We start from the raw sequence: 14405 nt of genomic DNA on the forward strand, positions 1-14405 counted from the left end.
TGAGAATATCCATGTCTTCCTGCAAGTGTCCACTGCTTTCCTGCACCCTGCACCCCTCTGCAGTCCCTCACCATCCTTCCACTAGGTAGGGGGGTGAATTGTACTCAGCGCTCTTGGAGGCTTGTAGGAAAGGAACAAGAGGCAGAACTGTTGTCCAACTGTGAACTAGCTGGCTCAACACCAGAGTTCTCCATTCCTGCCCAGCAAGACAGCCGTTTTTCGGGTTCCTCCCCTTGCTGTATTCCCCCCTCATTCTTCCCACTTCAGTCCCCACCTTGAGATTACAACTTTAATCAGGCTCACAGTCCTATTCATAAGGGCCAAGATGCCTTGGAGCCTCCTCGGGGAACCACGGCTTCAGAGGAAGCCAAGCTGCAGAAGACAACTTGCATCTGTCCTAGCTGGGGAGCTGCTGACACTGCCTCAGAAACTGCAGGCAGCCTGCCCTGATCCCTGCTTGTGTCAGAAGGCACAAAAGGGGTAGCCAAAGGGAAGAACTAGGTGCTGGTTACACAATCTGACCCCCAGGGCTCTTCTAATAGAGGAAGAAGCTGGGAGGCACCATTCCTACAGGCTGAGGCAATTCCCCTTCAGGGCAGTGTGCTGGAGTAATGTTCAAAAGCTCTGGGAGGCATCTGTCACATCTCCCCTGCCACCAGTGTTTAGCTTCCCTTCAGTGGAGTCTCTCTTTGCCAAGACCTGTAGAGTCACCATTCTTACTCCTCTTTTGCAGTTCTCAGTTTTTCTCCATTTTGCTCTCTTCTCCTCTTTGGAGATGGGTTCTCTTCTCCTCCACTCCCCACTTCCAAAGTGCTACGAAGATGGTTGGCACCTCCTGTGACTTTACTTGTCACCCCCTCACTATGCTATTCCCACCCACACCACTGCCCTTCCCACAGACACCTCAGGACCCAACAAGAAACCCCAGCAGTCACAGCCCTGGATGTCTTACCCCTTGCAGCCACTGTGTGCTCCTGGAAAGCTGCATTTGGCCCAGAGCTGCCCTGCTCGTGCCCATGCCCGTTGGGCAGTGTGTTAGATGTGAGCTGGCTATTGCTGGCAGGGTAACGCCGGACAGTCCGTGATGGCACTGTGTGCTGGGCTGAAACAGGAGAGCCAATTCTGCTCTGAGTCCTGTGGATGAGAAGAAATGAACCGATACTCTTCACGAGTAATTGTGTTGATCCCAGTGCCCAGCATGTCCTGTGGGCACCTCAGCATCAAGCTGAGCCATCGGCTTCACACAGAGCTCTGCTAGCTTCCCTCCTCACTTGTTTCCAGCCAACATTTCACTGTAGAGATGTTGCCCCATGTCCTCGACATCTATGTCCCCAGAAGACCTGCCTATGCCTGACCCTCTGCCCTCTTCAATATAGAGAGCCACCTTGGCTTTCTGCAGGGACTCCATTCCCAATGATCAACTGACTTCATCACTGCAGCCAAGGCTGTCATCAGTTCTGTACCTGCTGAGGTACACTGCTCACCCCAGTCCCCACTTCCACAGGGTCTCATCAGCCTTTCACTGCGCTGGAATGCCCCAGCTGCCTTTCAGAACCTCTGTATACTGTTGCTGTTGCCTGACCCACCACAAAGTCTCCAGCAAACACAAGCAGCTTCAAATCTGCTTGTTCTTATGGTGGGGATCTCCCTCTGGCCCTGTATTCCCAGCCCCAGCTAAATGCTGAAAAACAGAAAGGCAGTCAGAAGTGAAACCAGGCCAAGCAAATAAACAAACTTGTCTCATGAGAGTCACAAACAAGAGAAAATGACCAAGAAGTCATCCCTATAAATGTAGTTACTACTTTCTGCAGTAATTGTATTTATGGCTTTTGTTGTTTTCTGGAGGCTAAGCATGACCAAGTCATTTGACTAACAAGGTAACACTTCTTACACCGTATGGAATAGGAAATGTGGAGTGCAAGGCAGAGTTTATTGCATGAAACCAGCACAACAGCACACCTTATCTGTTGCATTCACTCCCATTCCTTTGTACTTACTGGCAGCACTGAACCCCCAGGAGGGTGCTCTGTGCTTATCATCAAGTGTATGCCTCACTCTTGCTTGCACCACCTGCAAGGAAAAAGAAGCCAGAACTCCAGGGCCCAAAATGGGTTGGTTGCCTATATGCCTCAAGTTTCTTTGAATGTCCCAACCTCAGATTCCACTGAAATCATACTTAAATACCAACAGGACTTCTGTTTGTCCACACCAACACCTCCAGCTCTCAGGCTAGTCTTTCCCACTGAAGAGCATCCTACAGAAGAGCGTCTCATTCTAGGGCTTTTGCCATTTTCCCTGTCAAACTCAGCAAAAGGAGGTGTCACAGCATGTGCTGGAAACAGAGTTTTCTAAAATCATCAGGATTGGCTAATCCAACAACAGTTGGCTGACAGTAGCTCTGGCTCACAGACCATCCTGGCTTAGATGTCTTGGCATAATGGAGAGATGGAAAGGCAACTAATGCAGTGCTGGTATTCAAACAGGTCAAGCAAAATACAATACAAGGTAACTGCTGGCCAACGAGACAGAAATCAGCCCTGAGCAACAAAATGGAAAAGATGACGCATGGGTCAATTGATTGCAAACTAAAGGAAAGGAATATATAAAAGATGTCAAGTCAACAGGGTCTATGGAGAACCATTCATCTCATAAGAGTCCGTTTTCATCATCTGATAGAATTACATGCACACACATGACAGGCTTAGAGCTCACGCTATTCCGATAAAAAAATAAACACAGCAGTACAGTGTCAATCAGGCACATGTGAAACGAATAACAAACTGGCGGTGTGACAGGACACAAGAAGTAATTGTCACTGGGGAGCGAATTAGATGGGTTCCAAAGTGATCTGTAAGAGGCCTGGCATGACTTTACAATTTCATCTGGAAATAAATATTTTTATTTCGAAATAAACATACAATTGACACTGATAATTTGTGCTGCTGACACAAAAATTTGCAATGTGGTGTATCGTGATGAGAACAGAGCAATCATACAGAGCAGTTTGGATCACTTTGTAGGGCAAATACATTCAAGCAATATGGGATTTTAATGCGGCCAAATGCAGAATTACTCTTCTAGGAAGGAGGAATGCAGTCAGCAGCTGCAGATAGAAGGAGACAATCCTGGAAACCAGCAATTTTGAAAAGATTTCAGAGGTAATGACAAGCAATTAAACATGAGCTGTCATCTCAAAACCCTGACATCAGGGTACTGAAACACTGCAGGAACAGGGAGGTATTTTTACCTCTTTGCACAGCCTCATCATGGTAGAGACTGTATGTGCTAAAATATCACTTCTAATTCTGATGTGAAATGTGACATATTTGCTAAGGGATCTTGAAAAACTGAGAGGATAGGGGAAAAAAAACATGACAAAAACAATTTGAGGGCTGGTGAAAATGCCTTTCTGTAAGAAATCTAAAGCAGCCAATCTCTTCCATTCAGCAAAAAGAAGATGAAGAGGTGTTCTGATTACAGGGCACAGGTTTCTCCACAGGAACAAAATGCCAGGTATAAAGAGCCTTGTAATTTAACTACAGCAACAACAACAAAAAGGCAAAACATGAAACAACAGCTGCAAACTGAAGCTAAATGATTCCCTGCTAGAAATCACGCCTACACATATCAGCATAACTGCTTGCTTTCTGCAAAAAACCACCAAAGCTGTGAACTCCCTGATACCATTGCTTCAGAAGAGATCACTGAAATGCTGTAGATAGAGCTGAATGAAGATAATCCATGCTATTAGAGAAGCTCTTTCAGATCACCTGTTGATCCACTGATCATTTCTGACCTTGAGCTGTAGGAATTCAGGAACAGTTTTATTCCTGTGACAGAAGTCTCTGGATTTCTTGTAACCTAATTGTCTCTAATACAGGAAAGCCTTGAGAGCGAAGTGGCTGAGCTTCTGTAGGGAGGTATGAGTGAATCCTGAGAAGGGAGCATTGCAGGTGGCCTCATTAAAATCAAGATCTAAACTGAGATGAGACTAGCAAGCAGTTCTTATTTCTCGGTGGTTGGTAAGAACAACCAGAATAATTGCAGAGAAGTGAACATTATCTCAACACCACATCACTCCCCAGCAGCCTCAACCAGAAGCTATTCTGAGATTCTGCAGAGTACAGACTACCCCAGCATCCACAAGTGCCATCACCTGTCCACACATTTCCAAGCTACTCATTCAGCTCTGCTGCCAACCAGGAAACTTCTGGTTTCTATTACCCTCTTCTCTGCTACTTGGTGTGCTACAGCTGCCTTTGTTAGTGAAGAAGGAAAAGACATACAGAGCTCTAGGGAGGGCATATGAGAGCCACAAAGCCCTAAAAGCTGAGGCACACTTGTTCTCCAAGCTCTGGTTAGAGATCCCAAACATAGCCCTGTGGGTAAACATGATTGAGTCTTTGGGACCTTGTGTTGTATAGGTGGAAACATTCAAAGGAGGAGAGGTGAGAGCTCCCCAGCCAAGCAACCCTCACTGTCCTAGTGCTGATCACCCTACGGCAACTTCGAGTTTTGAAGATCTCTTGGGTAAGGGTGGCCAGTGGAATGAGACAGGGAGATACAAGCGCTGGTGCTAGAAAATATACACACCATGTCTATCCTTGAGGAAGGGAGTATGCTATGTGCAAGCAGCAGGGTTTGGCTGGGCACAGCCCATAGCCTGCATAAAGGAATTCCAGCCCTTGGCTCTGGGGACAACTCTTGTGATTCTCAGGATCATCAGACTTGGTAGGGAGAAAAAAAAACCACCAATATTAAGGGCTTTAGAAAAAATAATAATTAGCATCTTGGTTTTGAAGAAAATTGGATTATTTGGGCTCACTGCAGGGAGGCAGTGCCAACCTTATTAAGCAAAAATGGAGGAGGAACATTAGTCCATTCCTCACCATACTAAAGGAAAAGCCATCCTACTGGGATTCTCTTGGCAAAGCATTCCTGTATGTGTCGCAGTGGAGCGAGGCAGATTTGCTTTGAATTAATGTGTTTATTTGGTTCTATTCTAGGCAGATGAGCTCTGGGATTTGTACACTGCACTGAGTAACACCCTCCTACCCCAGGCCATAGAAATCAATGGCAGAGGGAGTCTTTCTATCCCAGTTTGTCAGATCCAGTCCCTCCCCAAGTCACGGCAAGTGGCTGGCTCAGGGTCAGGGAATACAAAAGTTTTCCCCTCAAAATATCAAAATCAGGCCATGCTGGGTAGATGAGGACTGGCTCACTTGTAGAGTCTCAGCATATGGGCCTAAGCTCACCAGGTCAGCCCATAGGCATTAGCAACCCCCAACAATTCGGTGGGCCTTAACATATGGCCAGAACTTGAAATCTGTGCCCACTTCCCAGGGATCTTCCTAGGACTAAAAGCAAAGACAGAAGACAGACAGGGTGGCTCCAGATCACTGAAGGGATTCCCAGTAGAGGGGGGATCTTGTACTATCATTCCTCATGACTGTTCCTGCTCCAAGAAGGGGCACTGAAGAGGATATTGAGACCTGAAGGAGTATGTTTTGGGACATTTAAAGTTCTAGGGCTTCACATTCATTCAGTCTTACAACCTCCCCCAAAGCAGTATTACTCACTTCCACACTTCTAGCTAGGCACAAGGCCAGCATAGATCTTTACAGCATGGAGCCTCCGCAGAGAGGCAGTGGTCTCTTCCTTTATAGGCAACCGCCTGCCAAGCAGCTGGTTTCCCTGCTCTTCATCTGTCAGAGCTGCTGACAGCTAGCTCCGTGTCAGGCACAGCCCGTGGGGCAGAGACAGCTTGCAGGCTCCTGGGACACCTCTCCTTCTGTGCTGCCCTGAGGCACCCAGCTAAATCAGCAGCACTCCAAGGGGATGCGTGGCTCCAGGAGGGAAGGTGGAGAGAGCAGTATTATCCCTCAGAGAGCAGGGTACTGCTGATCTCCACCTGGATGACACTAAGGGATCACTAGCCAAGAGACCTTGGTCACTGGCACAAGAGAGAATAATGTCTACATCAAAAAATGAACTATTTAATGAAGTTTCTGCTGCTTGTTACAGTCTGCTCGGTATGTTTTTTTAGAGAACAGGTCAGAGTAAGAGAAAAAATGCATTCCTGGTACAAAAGTTATCCTACCCAGTCCCAAACAAAACTGCAAGGTGCCTGCTCTATGGTACCTCCCACCCCACCAAAACAGCAAGCAAAAGACAGAGCTGGCAGGCTCCTGGCAACCATGCTGATGAACATCAAGACTGCTGTTTTCTGAATAACCACATTTTTCCTTAAAAGCCTGTAATTTCAAGTCTAATAAGCCAAATTACAATAAACAAGTCTAAATAACCAAGAACTTGGGGGCCAAAAAACAATACTGTTTTCTTAACCCACTGCACATGGAAAGTTATTTGAGGAATGTGCTGGTTACTCTGAGTGACTTTGGTCCATGTGGGTAAGCAAAAGCCACGAGGTATCCAAGCAGATGTACAGCTGTGGCTTCTCTCAGTGACCTCAGGGCAGCTATCCTCCTTGGGGCTCTTGGGGCTGGAGGCAAGGATGGCAAATTCTTCAAAGCGCTTCTCTCTCCCCACCAGCAACATCTCAGTCTTTCCTGGATTTTGCTTCTATCGGCTGCTCTTTGTTCAAATGTTGATTTTGGCTAGATTGCCAGCAACCTGGAAATGGGTGTTTTTTGCGTCTTGCATAAAAGGAAATGCAGAGCCAAGTGCCACAGAAGTATTACTGTTGTTTCATCCTGGTTGTCTCACCCTTTCCCTAGTCAAAGTCTGGCTGACCACAACAGGGTAAACAGCCAGAGGCACTGCGGAGAGTGAAACCTGGACAGTGTAGGCAGTGGTGCCAACCCCAGATGTCAGTGGACAAGGGTAGGAAAGTCACTTCCTCAGCTGGATTTGTTTCTTTTTGTTAAGGAGCAACGGGTGTGTGCTGGGAGAAAACAGTGGGGAGCAGGGTAGGTGCTGGCCAAATCAAAAGAGAAGTCTGGATACCCTCAGGGAAGGAACTCTCTCCCAAGAGCCCCATTTCCAGACCCATGCTCCACAGGCTGCTCACCACCAGCCGGCCGCCCTTCCCCTGGGAAACAGCTGCAGCCACCTGCTTCCTGCTGGCCAGCCCTTCCCAGGGCAGCTGCTGCTCCTTGCCTGGGGAGCAGGGAGGGCAGCAGTGCCTTTCTGGCAGGACGCAAGCGATAGGGACCATCACCTTCAGGGCACTCCATAGCAGTCCACAGAGCCATGGAGAAAGCTCCCCACAGCAGGGATCCACCCCGGCTCCTCCAGCCTCGGCCTGCACGGGCTGCTCCAGAAGGAGAGCTCGCAGCCAGGACGGGGGCTGAGTCATGCTCAGCCCCTGATAACCTGCCAGGACAACAAGAGGGCTCTCCCTTGCTTTTGAAACACCAAACAACATGCTCACTATCTGTCTTGTATGTTCGCCTGCCCCCTTGGCTTGCAGCCCTCGCCGCTTGGGGCCATGGGGACCAAACTCAGTGATTCACTTCCCCCTTTGTAATGCTCTGCGGTTACTGATTTTCCACTAAAACATCACAGAAGAATGGGCAGCCTCCACACCAATGTCTGTGTCTACAGGGGAAGAGGGAAGCAGCCAGCCTTGGAAAGCAGCAAATTGACCGCAGACCAGAAACTTCCCCTTTCTTGGACTCCAAGCAGGTTCCTCAGCAGGCAGACAGGATTCACAGCTCAGGCTGCGGGACGTGGAGCACAGAGGGGGAGCGTTGCTTAGAGAGCACTGAAGCCTATTATCAATTAGCTCACAAACATGCTGACAAGGAAGACAGCTCTGTTAGGACTCACAGAGGAGGGGGGAAACCACACCATACAAGGCACCTGACTTCAAGCCCACCCACACAATGCCTATAAATCTTGGCTCAGTTTATTAACCCCACGAGGAACAGAGAAAGCTCAGAAGCCAAGGAGCAATGCAGCACCCAGACTCCTCATCTGCCCCTCACCACAGCTAGCAATGAGCCACCATTGACCCAGCGTGACCCCACTTCAGGCTGTCTCCCTTATCACCTTGCAGTACCTCCATCTTCCTGTTCCCCTTGACGTATGACAGTGGCTGGTCTAGATTTCTCTGGATCTCTAAGTGCAAACCACAGTGAGAGGTGTGCAAGCCCACAGTATGGCAAACACCACACTCAGTCCCTCCACCACCAATCTGGCATCTTCTTTTCTGTGGCTTCCAAAGCAGTGCAGATGCTTTAGGGCCATCCAAAACCTGTTGTGTGGTGCAGCAACACCTTTTTTTGATGCTGGTCTCCTTTCCTATTTCCAGTCACTGCCCTCCTTCATTTCTGAGCCTGGACAACAACAAAACACACAGCTCTAGACCACCACCCCTGTGCTTCCCACACTGTCCTCTGCAGCCACCCAGCCTGAAGCACTCAAGTCAGCTTGCCTGGTGCTACTGCTTCTACAGCTGGAATTTACTGCCCTGCTCCATCTATGCTTGCCCCAGTGTGGAATAAACACTTTTCAAGCGTGCAGAGATGCAGAGGGCAGACCAGATTAAAGCACTGTAAGCCAACACACAGGGGCGGCAGGCTGGCACCTCACTGAGATCTTCACCAGAAGTATCTCCACCCTTGCTTGCATGCATTTACATAAAGCAACTAAAAAAACCCTTCAGCATCTAATCCAAACGCTGCTGCACAGAGAAAGAGGAGAGGAGATGGGTTGTGAATGCTATTTTTATCTGCTCAGAAGCTGCCAGACACCACATAAACGAACCTCTGTGAGCACACACACAGCTAGCAGGTTCTTCCTAAGCAGTCCCTGCAGGTCTCATTTGTTCCCTGGCCGAAGCGGCTGCTCACACATCTCTGCTCCACTCTCTACTGACGTGCAGTGTCCTTCTTTTGCCACACGTGCCACACATGCCATCTGCCACTCTGTCACTGCTCATCTTCACTCTCTTACATTAGGGAGCAAGCAACTGCTTCCCTGGAAGCAGTCCAGACCCAAAGTGGCTGCAGGCAGGTTCCCTGCACAAGGGCATGGCGCTGGGCTGGCACAGCAGCACATGTTACTGGTGAGGTCCATCTGACCCATCAAATGGTGCTGACTCCATCTCCATCTGATGGAGTCCTCTGGCAGAGGCATTGGACGAAATGGAGCTGGGGTAACTTCTCCCCTTTACAGCAGGGAGAAAAAGAGTGCTGAGTCTCATGTGCATCCTGTTGATGAGAAACACCAGCTCCTTCCACTGGTCTGCCAGCTTCAAAGCCCTGAGGAAACACATCACCCTATTCATCCCTACACCCACACATGCCCTGGGGAGCAGTGGCAGACAGCAGCCTTCCCCTGTTCTACACAGGATATAAAGAGGACAGGCAAAGCCTCTCCCACTGCAGGCATGCCAGTGGGGGTAAAGTATACCCAGAGGGCACAAGGTGGAGAGGAAATGTGTTTAATCCTAAGATGCTTTTTATCTACAGTGATGAAAGACACCCACTCACGGTGGGAATACTTCAGGACTAAAATGTATTTCAATGTGAAGTAGTGGCTTGTATGTGGATTGAACACTCTGGCCTTTCGACCTACTAGCTCCACTTAGTTAAGTCTCCCCATGCTTCTCCATCTCCTGCCCCACACAGCACTCCTTCACTTATAGTACTGAACCATGACAGCTGTGTAGGAACAATACACTTTCCTGCCATTCTCAAAGTCAGTGTTCAAGAGGCATTTGGATAAAATCCTTGATAACATGATTAAACTTTTGGTCAGCCCTGAATTGATCAGGCAGTGGGAGTTGATGATCTTTGAAGATCCCTTCTAATTGATCTATCCTATCCTATCCTATCCTATCCCATCCCATCCCATCCCATCCCATCCTATCCTATCCTATCCTATCCTATCCTATCCTATCCTATCCTATCCTATCCTATCCTATCCTATCCTATCCTATCCTATCCTATGTCTCAGTATCACCAGGAATTGGGGAATGAGCATCCCAAAGATTAGTTCTTTAACAGAAAAAGCAAAATACCTCCAGCTGCTCAACAGTCAGAAGACCACCGCCTGGTGGCCAGGGGCACTTCTGGTCACATGTATGTGGTGCCTGGTGGCAAGGTCCATGTTACAAGGGGTATGGACCTGCTCCCATATCTCTCCCACGTGACCTTCAGCATGCACACTGAGGACCAGCAGGGAGGAGCAGACTTTGGCACAGTGGGAAGTGACCAGGAGTAAGCATTACCTGGACTCCAGCGCTCAGCAGAGCAGCCCCTCAGTGACAGCAAAGGCAGAGTTCCAAGGTCATTTTCAGTCTGTCATTACATCCCTGGAAGAGTGTAGTGTTGTAGAAAGCCTTGCAGCTGAAAAATTATCAAGGCCACCCTGCCAAGGTACAGGCAGTTGTAATACATGCCATTTGCTCCCTCCAGATAGCTGCAGCCTCTGAGCATGCTCCCCATGATCTCAGGCCAATTTTCGGATCAGCTTTGCAGACGTGGGTCTGTTAACCATTTCACTCAGCTCCCTCCCCAGCATCGTGCAGTTCTCAGAATTCCTCCCAGTTTGTCAAGAAATTTTCTGGCAATGAAAACCACACTGACCCAGTGTAGGACCCCAGGGAGCACAGAGAAAGAGCCCATGCAATCGAGTCTTCTCCTTCAATGTCCTAAGCACGGTTGGTCTCTTAAATGAAGCTACACCACATTACTCTCTACTGCCTAATTTGCTGTTCACTTCTACTCTGAAAAACTTCAGCCTCTCCTTCTTCCAGATTTCTTCTTCCCATGGAGGATTTTTTCCTTCAGCTGTAACAGATAATATTTTTCCAGACTGAACCTCTTCTTAGTCCCTGCATATACACTTAGTTTCTGCATGTCCCCAAGAAACATTTCCACACAAGTGTTTGCACCTCGAGCCAAAAATGGAGTGATGCAGAGAGCTGGGTACCAGTCCCACCTGTACCAATCACTTAGGGCAGCACAACTCAGAGCACTGTTGGAGCACATGTTTTTTTATGGGGAATTCTACATTTCATCTCAACCACTCCTTGTGCCAAATCAGTATCAACCCACCTCTTGTATCCTGCCAGCACTGGGTGAACTACAGAAACACTCAAAACCAAAGAGAACCACTTTGATTTTGAGTAAGTACCAGCTTAAACCAAAAAAGGCAGCAAGTGATCAGATACAACAGATTACAGCACAATGCACATGCACAGGGGAACTGAACAAAAGCTGGGAGACAAACCAAACACGGGCAATATGGAAAAATTCTCCAGTGTTTGATTGTGTAGCCTTACTGCCTTTAACATCTTTCTTTTTTAAAAAAATTACTATATAAATTGTATTGGCATAAATGTTCCAAATGATAGATGTACAGTATATAAAATAGGCTATAATCTGCATTTTCTGTTCTACAAGCACACTGCATTTGCCATGCACCCCACTCTTGACAGCAGCAGGATTTTTCCTTCAGGTAAAAAGAAAAATGCATTTGAACATTTTCTCCCAAGGCCAAGAGGCTGAATTAAGCTATAGAAATTACTCCCAATGAGATGCAGAAGGACCAGGCCTAATATAAAGACCATATTTGGAGTTTAAAAGGAGCCTGAAAAGCTAGCTATCCTCCTGCTGCTCTGAACCGTATGCAACCCCCTAGGAAGTAAATACATAAAACACATAAAACAGAATGGTGCTGACAGCTTTAAAGCACTAGAAAGTAGAGCAAGTGTATCCAGTGCCAGGCTAGAGAAGGTGTATCATATAATTTAAAAATAGAAGTATTTTTATGTAAGAAAAATGACATTTACACTCCTCTTGGGTAGCTTGAGTTTTTCCTTTAGGTTTCCCAGACAGCCTGCCAAGAGCTTTCAGCTGTGTCAAAACAGAAGAGGGGCCGAGCCCTGGAACTTATGGAGATCTCATTGCCCTGAGTGGAATCTCTTTTTCACATATTCTCACACGGACTGGCACTGGCTTTTCAGTTTCAATTTTTTAACAAGGTCTCAGATATCTACTCAAAGTTGGCTTTGGATCAAGGAACATAAATGCTTGGCCACCTTGTGAAACCTATATTGCCACAGGGAAGCACCTTAGAAAGCTGCAATTAGGACTTATCTGCATTGGGAAAATATGCCATTTGAGTAATGAACATAAACATGCTGCAATGGGGAAAGCAAGGCTGGCACCAGCCTTTCACCATGAATTCAAAGCCAGGCACTATGGACCTCCTGAGCTGGTACCAACCCAAGTAAAGGAGGAAACCTCTCTCAGCCCATGCAATGGGATTGAGTTTCCAGACAGGGGCTTATCAACCAGGGTGGCTTTTACTTCTGCAGCTATGTGGATATGAATACATTGTAACTCTCACCAATGAAATGTGATGTAAATAAATAGAAGTGCACAAGTGTGTTCCATAAGTGCATGGATGGTACTGACCTCCTCCTGGAACTATTCGTATTGTCACAGTGGACAAACTGTCCTGGGCACTCAGCAGCAGCCCAAGCGCAGCAGTCAGAAAGCTCCTCTCTTTCTCATAAGCTTGGAAAGTTCAAAGCTGGCAAGTCAGGAGGCTCCAGATGCTGCTTTAACAACAGAGACAAATCTGTCTGCTTGGAGCAGCATATTCAAATAGCAGATATTGCTCCGATTTTCATTCTATCTGCTAGTCCTTAACGACAACGAGCTAATTAAGCTGGTTTTGCTGAGTCACAACTTGCAGTGTCATGTTTTGAGAGAGCGGAGAGCTTTACCACCATCCTTGACCACAAAAGTGACTATTATTGGTTTCATTCTCCTCTGTAAATGAGCACACGGGGCACTTGTCACCACAACAGGAGCTGATTTTTAACCAGGATGAGTTATTTCAGCTATTTTTCAAAAAGGGGGAAAGATACTTTCTCCATCCAGCAACCAGCCGCGCACCCAAGATCCTGCCTCCTGCTTGCTCCCTGCTCTTCTCATCAGTAGCTTCCCAGAGAAAGAAGAGCGGCTTTGGCAGAGCCTCCCTGCTGGCGCAAGGCTCCCAGTGTCTCCAGGCCAGCAGCGCTTGCCACAGCTCCTCCAGGACTGCATACAGCCTGTCCTCTAGTCAGGAAGGGAGGAGATGGCTCCTCCTGGGTGCTGGAGAGAGGCTCTGAGATCAGGAGGCAGGGCAGTGGGCATGTTGCAACTCAGCTTTCTTCCTTTTCCATCCCGAAAACAGCAGGCACCTCCTAGCAACTGCCTTGCCCAAACAGCCCTCTCAGAGGAAGCTTCCCACTCTCCAGGGCTTAGCTGTACTGAGCTGTCTGCGCTCTGTCTCAGCACCTTGTACCACAGCTATTTCCTCTTCCCTTGCCCGGGTTGCTGGGAAAACGCTTTGCAGGTCCTGGTTACCCCTCCTTTTTTCTGAAGAGAAAGGGTGTCTTGCTTGCCTAGTTCAGCGCATGCACCCTTCCAAGGCAAGAGGGCCTCACGGGCACAGACCTGGCACACAGGCACCCTGGCACCCTGCTTCCATAGGAGTGACCTTCTCAGGTGGCTGTGGCAGGTCCCTTCCTTTCTCCATGCCTAGGGCAGGTGGCCACGGAGCAGCCAAGAGTCCAGCCAGAGGGCCAGGGGCACGAGCCCTCTCCACCCCTTGCTATACAAACAGGAATTATTCTGATACTCCAGCCTTAGGAAAACAAAGCTGTTTCCATTTAGCTCAGCTTCTGGGCTGAGGTGCAGCTCCACCCGCGCAATCGTCCAGCGGGACTTCGCTTCCCCGGGCAGAGATTCAGGTTGAGATCAAGATGAGAGAGGATTTGCTGCTGGCCCATGCTGACAGGGCCTCCTGCACTCCCAGGATTTTGCTCTCCAGAGTACTCTCTGCTCCAAACAGCTCAGCACCAGGTTCTCTCAGCTTCTGTGTCAGCTAGCAGGTCCCCATGTGCTCTCAGCTGTCCAGCTCCAAATGTTCACTGAGCCACAGCCTGCTGAAGGGACTGGGGAATGGTATGCATCTCCCAGCCTGTACTGTGAGGAATGAAAGTTTGAGCATCACCAGCTCCAGTCAGCAAAGCAATCCCAAAGCTGCCCATCACCTAGCCACATCTTCTCCTCTGCAAGTGCTGAGCTTAGAGAAGGCTGGGTGTTTTTCTTCTGTAGTCCCAGGAGGACTAAAGTTCCAGGTGGAAAGCCATTTGGTGCCTCTTCCTGTCAGTCTTGTGCCCCTCCAAAGCAGTGGTGCCAGCAGAAGCTCTTATTCCTGAACAAAACACCCCTAAGAGCCTCCTTCAACAGGACAGCCTGACACCAGGCTCTCCAGCTGCAGCCTAGCACAGCCACTGGCACACCACAGTAACTAGAACAAAACTGCTGGTTTCATTTACACTGGGAAAATTTCATCAATTTTTCTAAGTATTTCAGTAGCAATTTTAAATATAAATCACTGGCAAGTCTCACTAGCGGAGGATAAGAAACCATGTT

The 14405-nt window shown here is 48.2% G+C and overlaps 1 protein-coding gene across 1 annotated transcript in view; it reads right to left on the reverse strand.

Moving 5' to 3' along the window:
* The window catches only part of LTBP2 (latent transforming growth factor beta binding protein 2), a gene marked incomplete at both ends in the record, with an annotated part of 58915 nt that overhangs the window by 31079 nt on the left and 13431 nt on the right, over positions 1 to 14405 (reverse strand). The window contains one exon of the mRNA XM_079537888.1: positions 953 to 1134. Coding sequence (XP_079394014.1) covers positions 953 to 1134 — 182 coding nt within the window. The remainder of the gene's footprint in view (positions 1 to 952; positions 1135 to 14405) is intronic.

Source organism: Tetrao urogallus (genome assembly GCF_951394365.1).
Source record: "Tetrao urogallus genome assembly, chromosome: 6".
NCBI classification, from domain to species: domain Eukaryota; kingdom Metazoa; phylum Chordata; class Aves; order Galliformes; family Phasianidae; genus Tetrao; species Tetrao urogallus.